Below are 19,677 nucleotides of genomic sequence, written 5' to 3'. Positions count from 1 at the left end.
GTTTTAAACTACCCATTGTAGCTATATATAGTTCGTCCATCGTGGTTTGATGATGACCACTTTTCTCATCCAGGTGGCTGAGGGCTTTGCACTGGGATTTGTGCTTCCTCATGTGGCTGGCGAGACCTATGTGAGCCTGGAATGTTCGGCTGCACACAGGGCAGGTTATTCCAGCTGGGGCTAGTGTCATTAGCCTTGCTTTTCTGCGCTGGAATATGGATTTAAGTGAGGAGGATTTGCGAAACACCTCAACCTCACTCTCTCGCCCTAAAGCCCATCCTTTTCGGGAAAGCAAGATTTGGTCAAGACGTCCAGGGATGAGTTTGGGTGCAGTGGATGACCAGAGACTTTCAGTGTGTCTTGTCCTGCTCTATAGTGCTCCACAACACTGTGCTGCTGGCAGTTGTAGCACAAAGTTAATAAAAGCCATCCTCAATAAGAACTACTAAAATCAAGCGGCTATCAGTTTTTGCTTAGTCTATTTCGGGTATTTTAATTTTTACAGTGATAGCTTCATCAGCATTTGGGGGCTTTACATTGGAAACTACTTAAGTTTTTGCTTGCTTCTGTAAGCCTTTTCTGGCCTCATCACACTGTATTTTCTGATACATACCATTATTCTTATTACAGGTGTTCCAAATTCATTCTGACCTTACTCTTCCACTTTAGGATCTATTTCTCTATAAATTACGTGAACAAAGATTTCCCACAATGTATACCTGAAACTGCTTTTGAGCAAACACTATGAGAGAAACAAACTTCTCAACTTAGACACTAAATAAATAAGGAAGCCATTAATGTGCACATTACCTAGATAAAATGTGGAAAAACTGATGATTCTGCACATTAATGGTGCAAATAAGTTAATTTTCAGATAAGCTAGGTAATGTACAATGACAGTTTACAAGCTTTGGTGGTAACATTAAGATATATTGTATAAAAAGCAATATGCATTAAAAATATAAATGCCTATAACAAGATTCAACAATCACCAAGTAGAGTTTACAAGTTCAACATCAGTCAATTTATTTATAATAAGAATATTTGTTTTTAAAAAATGCAGGGGATCCAATAATACGAAAAATGTATTAATTTTAAAATATTCTATAAAATAAACATTGGTGACTGTAGTTATAATAGGTTATGCTTATATATAGAAAAACAATAATACAAAAATACTTATTAAAAAAAAGAAAGCTTATATTCAGTGTATCAATTAGATCTAGTTTGAATCAGTCTTGTAATTAAATTTGTGATAAGCCTCAGATGACAGTCCTTAAAGGGGACCAAATTCAGCTTATGCCACCATTTCAGTCAAGTACTATTTCTTTCCCTTGGAAAGGGGACTAATTCAGCTTATACCACTACTTCAATCTTGTACTGTTTCTTCCCTTTTTTGAGATACCAAACAAAGTAATTTACTACCAATAGTTAATTAACTAATTGGTAATTTGTTTTTATTGATTATTGTGTTGTCAGGTAAAATAAATAATTGTGCTAAATATCAGCTTGATCCAAGATTGGGTGTCAGAAAAATAATGTGTACTGTTACAAATTTTTGACAAGACAGACTGACAAAGTTGATATAAGCTTTGTAATAAATATAATGTATTATGCTTTATCACAGTTAAAAATTAGCTACCTAATAGCAGAATGAAATTCAAAGATTCTTATCACCCACTTTCAGTCTTAACTTCTTACTTAGAAACCATCACCTAAACTGATCATGGATGTAGCTTCTTGTACCACTTTCACTAGCACACTCTGGGATAACGTTTCAAAATTAGCAACATTGGCCATTTCCTTTAAATGTGCGGCCATGTATTTCAGACAATAATCTTTTATTTCCTCTGAAGAAAAAGTCAACACTTTCATGTACCATGTTCAATATTTAATTAACTATTGATAATCCTTTCTATATTAATATATTTCTTACTTATAGATACAAACGAAAAGTATTTCTTTGTAAAACAAGTCTTATAATACATACCAAATGCCTCTTGATCTTGTACTCGTAAATATATACCCACAACATTTTCATAAGTCAAGAGAGAAAATAATCGATGAACTGCATATTGTTTCATAGATGGAATATCTAAGGTCGAAGACACTGAAATATTTAATTCACTAATTTATTTGGTTTATATAAGTAAATTGCACTGCCAGTACTAATCATTGGTTATGAAAAGAGCTACGAAGGTACTTTAAATTAGAAATAAATATAGGTCAATTTGAAGCACAACTGATTTTCAAATTTTTTTTAAAGACAAAATTTCTTAAGGCCAATAAGGAAAATGAATTAAAATTCCTTCATTTGTGGTCAACATTTGCGATGGTGCTATTTAGCAAGCACAATGACAAGTCACATTTCCCCCCCCCCCCAATTGAAAGTCAGATAGTCATTTAAACCTATAATAATAATTCAGGACTCAAATAATTACCTCAAAACCTGACTCAGTAACCACCTTGTAGGCCAATTGATGATTAAGTACAGACCAAAAAGAATGTTGTAAACCTGTTCCCCCTGACTAACAATTTTTTCCATGTGAGAACTTTTTGAATTTTGTTTATGCTGTGGGGCAAAAATAACCTGAGTGAGTGTGTTGATGTGTTTAGTAACGGCATTTATGATCGTTTCGTTTTTGATGAAGAATTGTTCTTTTTCTTTTATTGGTGTTTGTGAATCGGGATATGTAAATGTCTAGGAGTACTGTGAATTTATTTCTTTTAACTGGGAGTATTGACTGTTCCTAGTTGGATTGTGCTTCTGCAATCTGAAAGATATCAGCAACCTGAGAATCAGTGAGTTACTTTCTCTAGTCCACTCGTAAGTCGTAACAATATTGATTATAAAAAGATTTTATTGAAAAATGACCTCTACCTTCACAAAGTGTAATCAGAGTGTCTGTACTGAAGCCTGGAGGTAACTGATTGGTATAAATAAATGACAAGATGGCTAACAGATCATCATAAGAAATAGACAGATTCAATTCAATCTGAAAACAAAGTCCAAAATTGTTAATAATAAATTTGTTGTTTTTTGCAAACAGTAAATAATTTTAGAAATTAGCTGTACTTACCCCCCCCCCCTTTTTTTTTCTTTTCCAAAAAAAAAATAAATAAATAAAATTCAGTATAATATTGATTCAAACAACTGAGATACATAGCCTAGTAGGTCTACACTATAACTTACTAAATCTGTTGTGTATTGTTCAAATTTTTGTGAAAAAAATGTTGACCTGGCTGCCAAAATTGACTTGTGTGCATAGGCAGTTTCATTGTTCAGCACAAGTTTGACATCACTGTATGTTGAATTATTAATAATACTTCTCATTGCATCAGTGTAGGATTTGTCATCTAATATTAAACCTGTCAATAATTTACTTTTGCATTACACCAATCAATTCATTTAATTTTAGTCCACATGAAAATATTTGTAAAAAGTGTCCTTTTAGACCTTGTGATTCATAGGCAGATGATGTGAAAGTCATCTGTTTCTAATAATTCTATGAACAATGGTTCACAAGGCTGTCATATGGCCAGCATGACAACCAACCACTTTTTACTTTCCCTAACTAATGTCAGGTACCCATAAGAGTTGGTTGGACTCGGGGGCATCCTAAAAAATCCAGAAATTCAAATTCAATCCTAATCTTCACCAAGATTTAAACCCAAGAAGCCAAACGCTTTTCCACTCAGCCACCATACCACCATGTGAAGATATTAATGGTTACTGTTTTTTTTTTTTGGGGGGGGGGGGGGGGGGGGGGGGAAATCTAGCTTTTCCATAATCGAATTTACTCAAGTCTTAGAATTTGAGAGTAAAGTTGAAAGAAATATTCAATTTATTTTTATATGCAATTTTGAAATGAAACAATAACAAGGTAAGGTAAATAGGAGAGGAAAAAAAATTTAGTTTTGAAAGCAAATGTGTGTGTGTAAATACATGCATAATGTTTTTACCTGCTTTCTCCTGGCCAATGAACTCAACAGCATCAATTTCACACCAACTAGCAGCCACAGTGCAGTTAACCTCTAATCTTACTTTGTTGGTAGCAAATTTCACTTCCTGTTATAATTACATCACATTATAGAAGTACCTATATCATACTAGACTATATCAATTTAAATGATGGTCTTAATCTTTAATTGCTTCTTCCTTTTTTTTTCTTCCTCCTTACAATTTTTGTCACAATAAGCCTTAATTAACAGTCACTGTATCCTTTTTTAATTTTCTAATAATATAACAGACTCATCTAATATTATTGAAAACCAAACAGGCATTTAGTAGCATTGTATTGTAGTCTGTCTCTCTGTGGCTCTTTAGGTCTCAAGAGACGATCTTTACCCTTTGCAACCTCTATTAATCTATAACTAATATAACTAAGAGGATTTCACTAAAGTAGACATAAATATTTATTTAAAAATTACTTTGAGAGGAGGTGAAAATATTCTGCTTGATGTGATATTTTCTACGGCCGTGGTGCTCCAGAGAACTTCCCATTGGTTAAATGGATTCATAACCTTGACAGCAACTGTAGCTCCAGCATTGTATGTTTCATAAATGTTAATAGATTCTGGGAGAACAGCTTTCTCATATTCTAACTAGGTTTAAAAAAAAAGAAAATTTATAATAAATTGTGCCATAAATTATTGGAACATAACATCCCTATAAACAAAGCCCCATCGAAACCATTCTGGCGCGGTGTGGGGTAATAAGGTTTCATTGGGTAGATTGACCTACTTACAATCGCCCCTATAAAAACGTTAACGGATCGGTGTGGGATTTTAGTTATTGGGCCGTTAACGTCTTTCCGCTTTCGTGCCGGTGTGGGATTTCCCCAATCACGCCAGAACCAACATGATGAAATCTTTATTATAACATAAAAAACAATATTATGATGTTTTAAAATGTAGTATTAATCGTCTTAAAGCTAAATGTTGCTTTGAATCCTTTTTGTAAGTAATATTAAGATTTTAAAAAAAAATTAATTAGGGTTCTATTGGGGAAATCACTAACTGGAATAGTGAAGTTTTACCCGTATGGGCCCAATGCAGACTTTTTGTAATCAAATAGTGTGTGTGTGTGTGTGTCTGATTTTTTAATGTGCACACTAAAAAAATATATCTATATTCTATATCTAGTAATATTTAATCACACATAGAATCTAAAGTTAAAGGAGAACATATTTGTTTTTTTGTTGTTTTTTTTTTAGATTTAGATTTAAAAAAAAGTTTTATATATTTTAACATTTTTTTCGACCAATGAAAAAGAAGCATTTATTTCTTTTAACCTCGCGATATTCGGCACAAACTGGATTATTCAGTCTTCACTCTAGAGCGTACACACGTGGATCAATTTAGAGCTATCTAGATCTAGATCTAAATCTGTTAAGTTATTAGTTATACTACAAGTTATAGAGCTATAGTCACTCTAGTCTAGGTCTAGTCAATCTAGACTTTCATTAATATAATAGATCTATTATAAATAATTATATGAGCTGTACTTCTTGATATCAATGCATATGTAATGTTCTTCAACTCATGGCAGCAGCCATGGAAATTCAATTGGAATGGTCGTAACTTATAAGTTAAAGTCTTAAGCCTATCACAAGTACAGATCATCATCAGATGACGAATCTCTAAGTACTCTAACACTACTAACAGATCTAATCTAGATAGTAGATTAGGTCTAGACTTAGAATAGATTTATATATATATCTAGATAATCTAGAATGCTAAGAATCTAGATCTAGAGATTCTATAGATCTCTCTAGACTAGTTTTATTATAATATCTAATAGTAGTAATAGGCTACTGCCTACTAGATCTAGTTACTAGTACGATATAATATTATTAATATATATATTATATCTAGACTTGAGACCTATTAAATCTAGATCTAGACGACTTAGACTTAACTTAAGTGATTAACATTCATGCGTTATGACTAGATTTACTGATTTACTATTTAGAATAGATTCTAGATCTAGATTCTAGAATCTACCATGAAATGGCTAATGCATCTGCAGCATAGAATTAGATTTAGTTAAGGACTTACTAGATCTTAAATCTAAATCTACTACCTTTTAACTTTTAGGGCAGAATATTAGATCTAGTCTATATACCTATCTAGTCACGTAACTGTAAACTAATACTTAGACTTAGGACTTTGGACACTTTGGTATATTAATATGATAATTATTATACTCATAGTACTCATACTCATATATAGATTTTAGTTCTATTCTAATTCAAATATTTTGAGGTTAGAAAAAATTGACCTAGACTTATAAGATATACTAAGACTTAGTAAACTTAGATCTAGATCTAATAAAAGATAGTCTAGATTTTAAAATCTAGTTGTTATTAGAAAATTTAGTAGATATAGAATAATAATTAATTAATATATTGTTAATACAGACTAATCTTTAATTTTTTCATACTATAGGCGATAGGTCATTTAGATTAAATAATTCTAGATCTAGTGACTAGTTATAGTCATAGACCTATAGTATAGACTTATAATCTTATAATATAGATATTTACTTTGTAGAGACTAATGTACAATATTAGGCCTACACTCCAGATCTTGAAAATCTAGTCTAGAGTTTAGAATGTTTAAATTTATACAAATAAATAAAATCAAACGTTTATATTGGTTTTAAAATCAGATATTGAGATATGTCTAGAAAAATATGTATATATATAGATCTAGTATATCTATATTAGGGGCCTAGATCTATATATAATAGACTAACGCCACTAACGGCTAACCCTATAGCTGCTATAGACTATAGCCCTATATTGACATTGTTTTTTTGTTTTTTTTAAATGTTCCTTCAGAGTTGAAGATATCTACTTGGTAGTCTAAACCTCAAAGGCGACAAAGGAGCTTAGGGAAGTGATGGCAGTTGCAGGGTATGAACCAGACGACCATGCAGAGACCAACGAGGCGACCAAACAGTTCATCGTGCATACCACATAACCAGGTCCAGGTAGCGTTACATCTTTATTCACCAATACTCAATATATGTTAGATTTTATTTTTTGTAAATTTTAAAGACTCTAGGCTCTATGTAATAGAATTAAATAGATCTATACAGATCTAGAAATTCTAGATCTATAAACTAGACATAGATCTAGATTATATTTAGATCTAGCTAGAATATCTAGAGGTCTTAATACTAATTATTATATTATACATTTTTCTACAATTTGATCTAGGATTCATTCTATAGGCTTAGCTAAGGCTTAGGCTTTTTAAAATTTCATTGTGTGGATACTGTTAAAGAAAAAATACAGAGTCTCATCATTAGGCTATAGCAACAGTTTTTCTTATACACCATACCATAAACATTTCAGGATTTGTCTTTATTGTAATTTTATTTTTTTTTTTTTTTTTTTTTAGAATGCCAGTTTTCTTTAAGGGCAGCTGACAATAAGAATTGTCTATGTATGCACTACAGATGCTGTTCAATATCTTTTCATGAGGAAGCCTGCTCAAAAAGGTACGAAGAATAAATTTTTCTTTAAGATTACTGATCAGTGACCCCCCCCCCCCCCTACCAAATGAAAATTTTAATGAGATCAAATCGATTAAATAAAAAAAATGTAAAATAAATGTTAATCTTGTGAAACAATGTTCGAGAGCAATATCTTCAGCTTTTTGTAATTTCACTGAGATTTAAGTTCATTATTAATTTGCATAAAAAATTATAATGAACATTTATAGGCCTACAATGAAAATAGGGCCTACATAGAATTGTTTTTGACCTAATGTCATTATATAGCAACAATCCTTCTTGTATACCTTACCTTAAACATTTTGTGTTTTGCCTCTATTGTAATATTTTTTTTTTTTTTGCATTCTTTAAACATTTTTTATGTTTTTATTTATTTTTTTTTTTATTTTTTTTTAACAGATCGCCACATTTTCTTTAGGGGAAGTTGACATTAATCTTTTAGGTTAATAATAACCTATGCATGCAGTACAGATGCTGTTCATCATCTTTTCATAAGCAAGCCTGCTCAAGAAGGTAAGAATTAAATTTTGCTTTTAGATTACCAATCAGCAATCTGAAAGTAAATTGTTAATGGGATGGAATTTATTAAATGTAAATAAAGAAATGCTATCCTTATTTTGAAATATGCTGGTTGTGGGGTTTTTTTTTTGTTATGTTTTTTTTTAAGTTTCACTGTGATAATTGTTTATTTTAATTCTAGAATAACTTTTCAGCCAACTTATTTTTAAAATTACCATAGAACTCTAATTACAACAGAATATAGTTGTATTTGAGCCTGTGATAAAGTTAATATAAATAAATTGGACAAAATATAATATTGAATGAATTGAAGCCTAGCTCGATCTAGTCTGCCATTGCACTTTTAGCATAGTCAAATACCAGTGCCACATTTGCTGACACCAATTCATAACATTTAATTTAAGGAGAAGATTGAACTCCAAATTTTGAAATACCATTAATTTTTGTGTTGCTTAATAGGCTTTAGAAGCAACCTAATTTTTGAGCACCGTTTATCATCAAGGGCTGGAAATATAACCGTTAAATAGTATGTCCACATAGATAAATGTAAGGTCTTCTGATGTTTAATTGTTAGATTCTTTTTATTATTAATACAGCTTGAAGGTAGTTTTATTACATGACTATAATATTTATTTGTTTGTTTGTTTGTTCCAGCTGCTGCATGGAAGTCAAAATATGAATTATTGCCACCAGTCTTGAAGTCAGCTTGTAAAGAATGCTAAGAATTGAATGAAAATGCTGTCTTGATATCTTGTTTGTGCTGTTATATTTGTCTTTTGTGTTGGTTAATTATTCCATGAATAAAAAATAAAAAAAAGTTAATTGTGTAAGTTTGATTTAAGAATAAATGATCAGAGCATGCAAGTCTTATATAGTACGTTACCAAAAATTGTATTGTTTGATAGTGTTCAAACCCAAAAATGTAATTTAACTTGTCCATTACTTTATAAATATGTTGACATTATAGCTAGATGTATATAGAAATCATGCACTGATTCAATTATTATAATTTCCAAACAATTATGTCAAATAATTCTATTGCTAGATCTAAATCATCAGTGTGAAAGTAGACCTATGTAAAAGGTTAAAAATCTCATACTAAACCATTGAGCTGCATTTGAACAAAAAGGGCATTATAAACAAAAAATCACTAATGAATTTGTTTTAAACTACAGTATTGAAAAACATAAAAGATTATTCCTAATTAAGCCATAATAAAATTTAATGACTGAACCATCGGAGACAGTATTTGCATGATAATACCTAATTGAGCCCTAATAAATATTTCAGTTACTAAACCATTAGGGCCAGCATCGGACCGATAATGGCACAATAAGGGTTATCCCTAATTGAACCCTAATAAATATTTCAATTACTAAACCATTAGGGCCAGCATTGGACCGATAATGGCACAATAAGGGATATCCCTAATTGAACCCTAATAAATATTTCAGTTACTAAACCATTAGGGCCAGCATCGGACCGATATTGGCACAATAAGGGTTATCCCTAATTGAACCCTAATTAATATTTCAATTACTAAACCATTAGGGCCAGCATTGGACCGATAATGGCACAATAAGGGTTATCCCTAATTGAACCCTAATAAATATTTCAGTTACTAAACCATTCAGGCCAGCATCGGACCGATATTGGCACAATAAGGGTTATCCCTAATTAAACCCCAATGAAAATCTCAGTTACTAAACCATTGGGGCTAGTATGGGCTTGATTAGGGCGCGATTCTGGAAATCCCCAATGAATCCGGAAGCGGGTTTACCCATTCTGGGCCGATATTGGCACGATTAGGGTAGCCCGTATTGGTCCCTTATGGGAACCTAATGACGCCAATGTGCAAACGGTATGCGCGCCCATTAGGGCGCGATTTGGGCTATTTAGGGCTGCAATTAGGGCAAAGGGGGATAACCCTAATTAAAACTGATACTGGGCCGTAATGGGCATGTTTATAGGGACATGAAACATATTATTTCAAATAGAATTTATTTGATCCTTTTTTTTTTTTTTTTAATTTTTTTTTTCAATGAAAAAGTTTTTGAATTGAAAACAAAGTGTTTATCAAAATCCAAAATGTCTATTCACTAATTCACCTCAATAAATTGAAGGCTATCAATCGATGCTGAGGCCCATGCACCTTGTATGTCTCCATATTGTGGATAAACTTTTGGAGGTCCCAAAATTTGCTCTGCACTCCAACTTTTTCATGTACAAAATTGAGTTAACATAGATAAATAAAAAATAAGTTATATAACCATTAGGAAAAAAAAACTTTCAAGTGTGCTTTCAATCAAGTTATCACAATCTTGTTTACTTTATGAAAATATTCCAATATTTAAGTAAAGGAGTTCATTTAATCACTTTTTGAAGCGTAGGGCCTACTAAAAAAAGATTGAACTTAACATTCTCTGAGACTTATCAACAAAACAAAAACTAATTAAAACATTTCTTGTTATGGTCTATGTATCTTTTGGGGTTAACAATTTTAAAGAAATTAGTGAGTAAAGAATTTAAGCATTATCCATAGTCTTCAAATTTGACCCAGTGGCTTTTTAAATGTGAAGAATGTTTTTTTCTTACATTATTTTTAGTACCGGTAATATTTATTGTAGTGGTAAGGACATTTCCTTTTTTAAAGAAAGAGACCTACCTTGAGTTATTATACTGAGATGAAAATTTGATCACTTTTGAGGCCCACTGCCTCATGATGATCTCTACCAGCTAAAACTGTAAAGAAAAGAATTACAGTGACAAACCTATTTATAACAAACTGAAACACTTTTAATGGTAGAATAAACGTAGGGTAGGCTGTTCAAGTTATATGTGATTGTTCCCTTTCCCTTACTGTTCCCTGCCATCCTGCAGGAGGTCTGAGTTAGGACATAATAATACTCATCTAAGGAACATCTGAAACATATAAAACAACAATAACCACACACAAAAAAATAACCAAACTTATGAATATCAGTTAAGAGTTAATACTATCCCTCTTGAAACTTTAGGCTTCCTCCACAGGCCTAAGTGAATGCAATCTTTCTGCCTTTATATAAAAAGGTTTCCTAGCCAGTGTAAATTCATTACCTCTGTTTCCTCAGAGCTCCTTATCCTAAGACTAGGCTTGAGGAATAGTGTGTGGATTATAAATAGCTGTTGAGCTTCTCTATCCCTGTCATTGCAATGAATTCTGTTCCTGTTGGTACCCCAAAAGGGGTACTGCTTAATCTTATAAAATACAGACATTAGGGCCTACTTCAAAAAAAGATGTTATGTCCTACACTTGTTTTTTATGTCAATCTAGTCATGCATGTTAATCAGTCATTTAAACTCTGCCTAGTCATTGGTTTTCCTGGCTGATTCAGGCAACCCATCCCATGCTCTAAAAATAGGAGCATTAGTACAAATTTGTCCTAGCATATGGAACAAGAAATATGCCTTTATTTGTGTCTTTCTTGGTATTTTATTAGGTTCTGTTTTTGAATATTATGGACATACTAAAAGGGTATTTTTTAAAAAAATTAGCATAGTTAATGATGTGCAACGCATACCCCCTCCAAACTGTTCCCGTACCCCACTTTGGGAAACACTGAACTAGATGATGAATAGATCTGGTCTAGTAGTAGTTATTTATGCATGTTGAGCATATATAGGGTGTTTTATTTAATTATTTTTTTTACAGCCAGTCTATTTGGAATCTTAAATTATATGAAGAAGGCCTACCGGTAGATCTACATCTAGAATCTAGGGGCCTTCGATGGGAAGTTTTACCCTACACTACAGGGCCTACATATATAGGTCTATAATCAGTGCTTTTTTGTGACGGTACGCACCGGTAAGGCGTACCGGCACCTTTTTCAATGTGGGGAAAAGTTATTAGGCAACTTTTCTTGTATTTTAACGTTTATTATTAATTTATTAGTAATTAAAAGTTAGGCAATCCATCCCTGAGTTGGCCTACCAGCGCCTACTTTAAAAGCACTGTAGGCCTATATATATAATATATAAATATCAATATAAAATATTTTAAATTAAAAAAAAAACACAAACTTCGGTTTAAATAAACTTAGATAACTTAAATATTTACTGTGTATTTAATATTTTAAATGCATATCTAAAATAATTAATGATTTATTTCGCGTCTCACGTTAGACTAGATTTAGATCTATATACAAATGTCACTCAATATAATATAGCATCTAGATCTACCTTTTGATCAAGAGTCTATAGATTTATATTTCTTTTTTAGGCAGCTAAATCTACCTTTGAAATCATTTTCTAAATATAGATCGTCTAAATCTAGATCATTAAAATAAAACACCAAGAATAACCCAAGAAATCCCAATACATATTCTCTTTACTACTAATTTATTATTAATCTAACATGCTATAAATTTAGGCTACTTTTCTACTAGATTATTAGGCGACAGACAGTTTCCCATTTTATGATTCTACTCACCGGTACCGCATAGACTTTGGAATTGATTGAGGGCGACTACTATATATTAGAGATATATAGTATATATATATATATATAGGCCTACATGGGCGTAGCCAGGATTTTTTTTCGGGGGGGGGGGTTGTTCACCCGACCCCCCCCCCCGGGAAAAAAATTTATATGTATTTATGTGTGTGTGTGTGTGTGTACATAATCTTTATTACATTCTGACCCTTCATTCTTTCGGAAGACGTTTATTGTGCCCTAGAATAGGTTCTTCCATGAGTTAGTGAAAAAATTGTAGATTCCCCGACATTACTAGCAAAGGGGTCTGGGGGAGCGCTAGGAGCTCCCCCAGCGCGGGGCGAAGCCCCGCCTCCAAGCACTATTTCTGATATTGAAAACCAACAAAATGCATATTCTGAGGTATCTACGGTGCATTTTCCTGCTATTAAAAAGTTCTATTTCAAAAACCTAATGTGCTATTCTTACTGACTTAGACCCTCCCACGCCGTTCGGAGCATTTGACGTCAAGCAGTTTCCATAAAAATCTGTCACTGGTAATGTCTGAAGCCTCTTCCCACCTACCATGAGGACCTCCATGAATGAGTGGCGTCAAGTTGTACTAGGATATCATTGCAACTCTTCTTATGCGTAATTCATTTTGTCGGATAACATGTCCCGCAAACCTCATGCGTCGTTCTCTCACAATCTTACTAAGGGGTCGACTCCCAGTTCGGCATAGGATTTCCTTGATTTAGATCCAATCTCTAAAACTGACTCCTGAAATCTGTCTTAGCCATCTTTGTTAAGCTATATTTAGTGTTTTTCGATTTCGGTAGATGACTATTCACTGCAGTTTATTAATGGAGCCCTGCCACTGGTAAAAATGTGTAACCTCTCTTGAATACGCTCTTGGAATTAAGTGACTGTAGTTTGCTTTAGATTTTATATTGAAAAGAGAAGTTTTATCGTCAAAATCTTCTGTTGGGGGTTTTCCACCTCAAAATGCTCTGTAGGGGGATCTTAGACTCAAAACCATCTGGAGGGGTTTTAAACTTTAAAAAAAAAGCCATCTGTAGAAGAAACTCAAAACCCCCGATTGGATTGGCTACGCTCAAATAATATTAGTGTGTAATTTGCTTTTTTTTTATATTGAAGATGTATTTTTAGCACCAAACCCCTCTGAATGGGGGTTTAAACTCAAAACACCTTTCGGCAACGCTCATAGCATTTTGAGTGCGTAATTTGCTTTTTTTCTTACACTAAAGATGGCGGGGGATTTAAACTCAAAACCCCTTTTGACTACGTTCATAGATTTTAGTGTGAGTAATTTTCTTTTATTTATATCGAAGAGGTACTTTTTAGCTTCAAACTCCACTGGAGGGGAGTTTAAACTCAAAACCCCATAGACTACACTCATAACATTTTTTAGTGTATAATTTGCTTTTTTTTTATTATTAAAAAGAGGTATTTTTTACCTTCAAAACTGAGTCAAAACCCATTTAGCTACGCTCATAACATTTTGAGTGCGTAATTAGCTTTTTTTTATATTAAAGAGGGGGTTTATCGTAAATTTTAGACGGGGTTTTAAAATCAAAATCTTCCTTAACTGTGCTCTTGGAATTAGGGGATTTTCGTTTGCATTTTTTTTTGTTTTGTTTTATAGAAGAGGGGGATTTAACTGCAAAAACCCCAGGTAGGGGGGTTTAAAACTCAAAACCCCTGGTAGGGGGTTTTAAACTCAAAACCCCTAGTAGGGGTTTTTAAACTCGAACCGCTCTGGTAGGCGTTTTAAACTCGAACCCCCCTGGTAGGGGTTTTTAAACTCGAACCCCCATGGTAGGGGGTTTTAAACTCAAAACCCCTTTGGTTGTGCTAGGGCAAGTGATGGTTTAGTATTAAAATCTCACCTAAAATAAACAAAATCAAAGCAAAAAATCAGTCACTAAATTCCGACTCCCCCCCCCCCCAAGGGGAGGATTTCATTTCGGGGGGGGGGGGGGTGAACCCCAAGAACCCCCCCCCCCCCTGGCTACGCCCATGTAGGCCTACTATAGTCTTTAGTCAGATATCACTTCGATTGACCCTCCACAAGGTTTATGATCTGTTGGCTACCTTTATAGTAGCCTATCTTAAATATTTTTTTTTAGATAGTTTCACTAGGATTTAATTTGTTCTATCGTAGTACCGCGCGGTATCAGATTGATCCATATGTCCAAATGTTGAAATCAACTTCCTCGAGATTTAGGGGAAATACCCAAGCTTGAGCAAATCTGTTTCTAGCTTAACACCGCAAATGTTGATATTCGTTGCCATTGCCAACAAACACACACACGAAAATGCTAATACAAAAAAAAAAAAAGTCTATAGTAGGCTACAAATTGAAGCATTAGGCCCTACAATTTAAAAGTAGGTGTATTAAGATACTATCAAGTTTGGTGGTGTGGAGGATTTTTTTTTAAATGACCTTTGAAAGACGATTATTATTCAAAGTTTAAATTTAAACGTTGATGGATTGAATCTATATGGCTTTTAGTCGTATTTTACACCTAAGAATGCTGGCATGAGTTACTATAAAAAGCGCTATTAGCAAGAAAAGAGTTATTATGCTGCTAATAAAAAAAAAATAGAAGAGTAAAATACCCCTTGGCAGATGATATAAAGGTCATCTATGTGTGGCCCATGGTGGCCCGCATAACGACCATCCACTTTTACTCTACCAGTCTACCCCAACTAATTTTAGGTAACCCATTAGAGTTGGGGACAACTCAGAAGCACCCTAAAAATTCTGAAATTCAAAATCCCAGTCTTCACTGGGATTTTAGCCTGACACCCCGTGGTATGGAAACCAAGTGATTTACTACTTAGTCGCCATGCCCCAATGCTGCTAAAAGTTACAAGGTTATTAAAGCATGCAAGCGGTGAAGCTGTAGAAATAGCATTAAGATGAATACACATACAACTGGTTTGACAATTTAGATTCCAAACATTCCCATAACTATGATTACTCAGGTGTTTCAAGCTACCCTACCGAACTAAAAGTGTGTAACATTTATGTATGGTACTGGTATTGAAATATGCAGAAATGGGTTTCAAAGATTACTTAATATTGCTCTAGTAAATATTTTTTTTTTTAAGCTGCTGGAGAAAACAAAAACAAGGAAAAGTAATATATAATAAATAATATTTAACAATAAAAGGCAAACACTTTGATGCAGATTTTAATGCGTAAAAACTTAAGGTTCACAAATGTATAAAAACAGTATGAATACTCATATATGAGAAGAATATAAACAGTTTTGTGAAGCACAATCTTTAATGAGACACAGCTTCAAAACCAGACTGCTTATAATTGAACTGAATAAAATAATTTAAAGCAGCAACAGAATACACTCATACTCATGGAATAGTTTTATAAATAAATAATACACATAGTTTCACCATTTTAATTCACACAAGAAAAAACATCTATATAGGTAATGATTTTTTTTTTATCAAAATTTTTCAACATAAAAATATATTGTTGCCTTTAAGTGGCATTCATAAGCGTGAGCACTACCATTGGCCACACATTGTTGAACATAGGTATTCTCTATGGAAAAAAAATTGAGACCAGAATAGCATCAAGGACTCAATTAACATAACCTACTTGCAGTACAACATTAATATATAAAGAATAGATCAAATTTATGAATCCACTGAGCTAAAAGGAATCATTACAATAGTAAGCAAAATTTAATTTTTAAAAAGTTATATTACTATGTAATTAAATCCCTTAAATTCCTTAGTTAGCAATAGCATCAAAAGATTCGGAGGGGGGAAAAAAAAAGAATGTTTAAATAATTAAAAATTCTCATAAAATTATCTGAAACTGTTAAATTATATAAGAATTCTAAGGAAAAAATTATGTGCTCAAATTATCTTAACACTTACACTACCAGAAGTTAACAACAAAATTTTTAAATAATCAAGATTATCTATTTCATGTTATAGGATAATTTGGATGATCAATATTTTTTTCTTTTGTCTTGCTTAGAACTGTATATTTAAAAGAGAAAAAAAAGTTGTGTGAATAAAAGTAAGACTCAAAACAGCATTCTGTGATGTAAATGAACCTACCAAATAGTTCAAAAAATGGCTTTTTACAGAGTTCACATTTCATCATCATCAATACCCAAACTTTCCTCAGGGAAATCACCAACTTCCACATGTGAAGGACGAACAAAACCACCATACTTAGGTGGGCATTCAAAATATTTTCTGCCCTCAACTGTTCCATCATTTTTCCCATGAGGCTCATCATACTGTATGCCGACCCAAATGCCAGGCTTGAAGTCTGCAGTGCCAACATATTTAACTGCACCACGTCGGGTGGGCTGTCCTGGAACACTAACCTGGCACCGGTCACCAACATGAATATTTTTGGCTTTTTCTTCTTCCTCCTGTTTTTTAGCCTTTAGCTCCTCTTCTTTTTTTTTCATTTCTTCCTCGTTAAATCTTCCTAATTTATTCCTTTCTTTAAATGCTCTGACCGAATCTTGGCGTTTCTTGTATTCTTCTTCTGAGAGTTCAAATTTCTCTACCTTTGATGTATCAGAATATTCATCTGGCCGTACGCTGGAGTCCTCAGCATGAATTATCATGCCATCATCAACGGGATAAGAACCAAGGAGAGCATCATCATTGTCAATGGCACAAACAAATTTATTCTCTGCAGTGAATGCTGATAATTTCATAGTCTGAGCGAATGCGCCAGTGATTAATTCTAGCTTGGTTTTAAGCGCTGATATTGTTAATCCTCTTTCAAATCGTCTTTCCACTCCATATGGATTAGCTGTTGATGTGACTTGAACAGAAACCAAAGGATTGGATGAAACAGTAATTTCAGCCATCTTTCAAAACTCCTCACCTGTAAAAAAAAAAAAAGTAAAAAAATAATAAAAAAACAAATATTAAAACAGCTTAAAATTCATATTTTACTATTTTATAATATCTTTTTGAACATACTGAACACAATTTAGTTTTTTGGCAGAATTTTGTGTTATAAATGTACCAACATGTGTCCAAACTGTCCAACTCTAAAGTAGCCTTTCATCCTAGATCTTTTTTCCCAAGAGTCTTTTTTTTTTATTTCACTGTGTCTATGTAGATCTAAAGGTTTTATAAATGCCTTAGACTTAGAGAAGCTCTGAGAAACATTTATAAGGATTTGACAATAACAAGGATTAAGAAAGAAACTGCACAATCTGGCTGAAGATCATTTTTAATTTTTAAATTATTATTTTTTTTTTTTACAAAATAATGATCAAAAATCAATTTAAAAATAAAAACAGTTGCTTTTTTTTGTTGTTGTTTAAAAGATAGAAAATTTCATTTGTACTGTATTAGTTTGTTAAAAAAAATGTTATGTACTGGTTTGTTAATAAATCTAGGATATTTATGGTTAACTGTTAACTAATCATCTATTATTATAAGTACAAGTAGTAAATTACTAAACAGTACATGTTTGTAGATCTAGATATAAGTATTATCCCTTTCCAGTACATCAGAAAATAGCCAAATACAAAGTTTCTACAGTTTTGTTTTAAAGATGAAAGTAAGCATAACAGACATTTTAAAAAATCTTTATGAATATTTCTGCTGAGTAAGTCTAAATAGCTAGATCTAGATTATCATTTTAAATTCCCTTTCAGATTTTGTGATCTATGGGGCAGATGATGTTAAGGTCATCTGTTGCTAAAGAGCAGTATGTCATGTTGCCAGCACAACGACCAACCACCTTTACTTTCCAAAATCCCAGTCTTCACAGAGATTTGAACCCAGGATCCCAGAGGTTCGGAAGCCAAGCGCTTAACCACTCAGCCCCCCCCCCCCAAAGATAATGTAATAACTTAAGGGAGGTTACTCAACGAGGCAACGATGTTTATTCATGGGACATCACAAGTACATAAAACAACATCTCCCTTAAGCACAGTCTCTTCATATTGGCTCTAGACTTGGCGGAACTTGTTTTCTTCCTTCTAATGTTAACATCCTTCTAGTCTAAGTCTCTAAGAGTAGAGTGCGCTCCTTCTATATATCTAAAATCAAGACCTAACTTATCTACATCTAGGTACTAATCTAGTATAGTATTAGTAATCTAAAGAGACAAATTATGTCAATATAAATATAATAATGTATATATTTTAATATATATATATATACCTACATTTACATTAGAATCTTAGACATTAGTGACTCATTAGTTAGTCAGTAAATGTTATTATTAGTACTATTATACTTAGATAATTAGTTAAATTAATTAGTGATTCACTGATTACACTATTTATATATATATATATATAGTTATATATATAATTATATATAATAATTTAGACTATTAGACTAATAATTAGATCTTATAGTATAAGTATAGTGATACAGTTACAGTCACAGTGTAAGTTACAGTGATAGACTATAGTCTAGACTCTAGACAGTTAGACAGTATAGTATAAATAAGTATTACTAGAATAGATCTAGGTCTAGTATATTTACAGATTAGTGGAGTCTTAAGACTTAGATCTAGGGCAGGGATAGAGTCTACTATCTCAGTATCTGAGCTCTCCGCCTAGGGAGCGATATTGTGCTAGTGCCTAGTATTAGTAGAGCATGGAATGGGTTGCCTGAGCTAGCCAGGAAAACCAGTGACTTGGCAGAATTTAAGTCATTGGTTAATATGCATGACTAAATGCATGACGCGTAGGACGTAATCATCTTCTTTTTTTGAAGTAACGTCTGTATTATATATATAAGATAAGAAGATAATTAATATTAATGAAGGTGGCGGCAGAACATTTTTTATTTTCGTATGACGGCCGTTTGTAAAATTAAAAATAAAATAGTTAGTAGATCTAAATACGCCAGCTCAAAACTGATAGACTCTATATCTAATCGAAATTTGACTTTATACACTCACTAGATCTTTTTTCTATGGAAAAGCTCTGTCTGGCGAACGAGATTCTCTAAGTTTGATAGAATTCTGGATCTAGAGTCTAGATTCTACATAGACTAGATCTAGAAGTCTAGAGACTAGAATCCATGCATGGAATGGGAATCCCCGTTGGTTAGAATTTAAAAACTAAACTCTAAATCTAGATAGGATCTAATACCCAAAAATTATTCCGAAACAAAAGACCCTGTTTAT

At 32.8% G+C, this 19,677-nt stretch overlaps 2 protein-coding genes and 1 long non-coding RNA gene across 8 annotated transcripts; 1 reads left to right on the top strand and 2 right to left on the bottom strand.

Moving 5' to 3' along the window:
• Nucleotides 1–20: 20 nt before the first annotated feature.
• LOC106063297 (BTB/POZ domain-containing protein 19-like) lies at nucleotides 21–12,360 on the bottom strand. Of its 2 annotated transcripts, none has more exons than XM_013221628.2 (9): nucleotides 12,263–12,360; nucleotides 10,710–10,786; nucleotides 10,153–10,258; nucleotides 4,432–4,605; nucleotides 3,964–4,069; nucleotides 3,194–3,369; nucleotides 2,882–2,996; nucleotides 1,991–2,110; nucleotides 21–1,850 (listed from the first exon to the last, which is right to left on the bottom strand). In XM_013221628.2, the coding sequence occupies exons 2-9, from the start codon at nucleotides 10,763–10,765 to the stop codon at nucleotides 1,702–1,704; spliced, it is 1,002 nt and encodes a 333-aa protein (XP_013077082.2). In that variant the 5' UTR covers nucleotides 10,766–10,786; nucleotides 12,263–12,360; the 3' UTR covers nucleotides 21–1,701. The 2 variants fall into 2 exon arrangements, with proteins under 2 accessions (XP_013077082.2, XP_055874083.1); XM_056018108.1 differs by lacking the exon at nucleotides 12,263–12,360 and adding an exon at nucleotides 11,141–12,228.
• Nucleotides 5,366–8,866, top strand: LOC129924230 (uncharacterized). 4 transcript variants are annotated; one of them, XR_008776227.1, is made up of 5 exons: nucleotides 5,366–5,646; nucleotides 6,846–6,991; nucleotides 7,411–7,510; nucleotides 7,925–8,038; nucleotides 8,699–8,866. It is a non-coding gene; the product is annotated as an uncharacterized LOC129924230 (long non-coding RNA). The 4 variants fall into 4 exon arrangements; XR_008776225.1 differs by having other exon boundaries at nucleotides 5,368–5,646; nucleotides 6,846–6,997; XR_008776226.1 differs by having other exon boundaries at nucleotides 5,376–5,390; nucleotides 6,846–6,997.
• A 3,339-nt stretch (nucleotides 12,361–15,699) lies between the features above and the next one.
• Nucleotides 15,700–19,606, bottom strand: LOC106063285 (tubulin-folding cofactor B-like). 2 transcript variants are annotated; one of them, XM_013221603.2, is made up of 2 exons: nucleotides 19,450–19,606; nucleotides 15,700–17,403 (listed from the first exon to the last, which is right to left on the bottom strand). In XM_013221603.2, the coding sequence occupies exon 2, from the start codon at nucleotides 17,384–17,386 to the stop codon at nucleotides 16,646–16,648; it is 741 nt and encodes a 246-aa protein (XP_013077057.2). In that variant the 5' UTR covers nucleotides 17,387–17,403; nucleotides 19,450–19,606; the 3' UTR covers nucleotides 15,700–16,645. The 2 variants fall into 2 exon arrangements, with proteins under 2 accessions (XP_013077057.2, XP_055874073.1); XM_056018098.1 differs by lacking the exon at nucleotides 19,450–19,606 and adding an exon at nucleotides 19,029–19,178.
• Nucleotides 19,607–19,677: the final 71 nt, after the last annotated feature.

The sequence above is a fragment of the Biomphalaria glabrata genome, chromosome 1 (assembly GCF_947242115.1).
Source record: "Biomphalaria glabrata chromosome 1, xgBioGlab47.1, whole genome shotgun sequence".
NCBI classification, from domain to species: Eukaryota; Metazoa; Mollusca; class Gastropoda; family Planorbidae; genus Biomphalaria; species Biomphalaria glabrata.
This window is presented reverse-complemented; position numbering and strand designations above follow the sequence as displayed.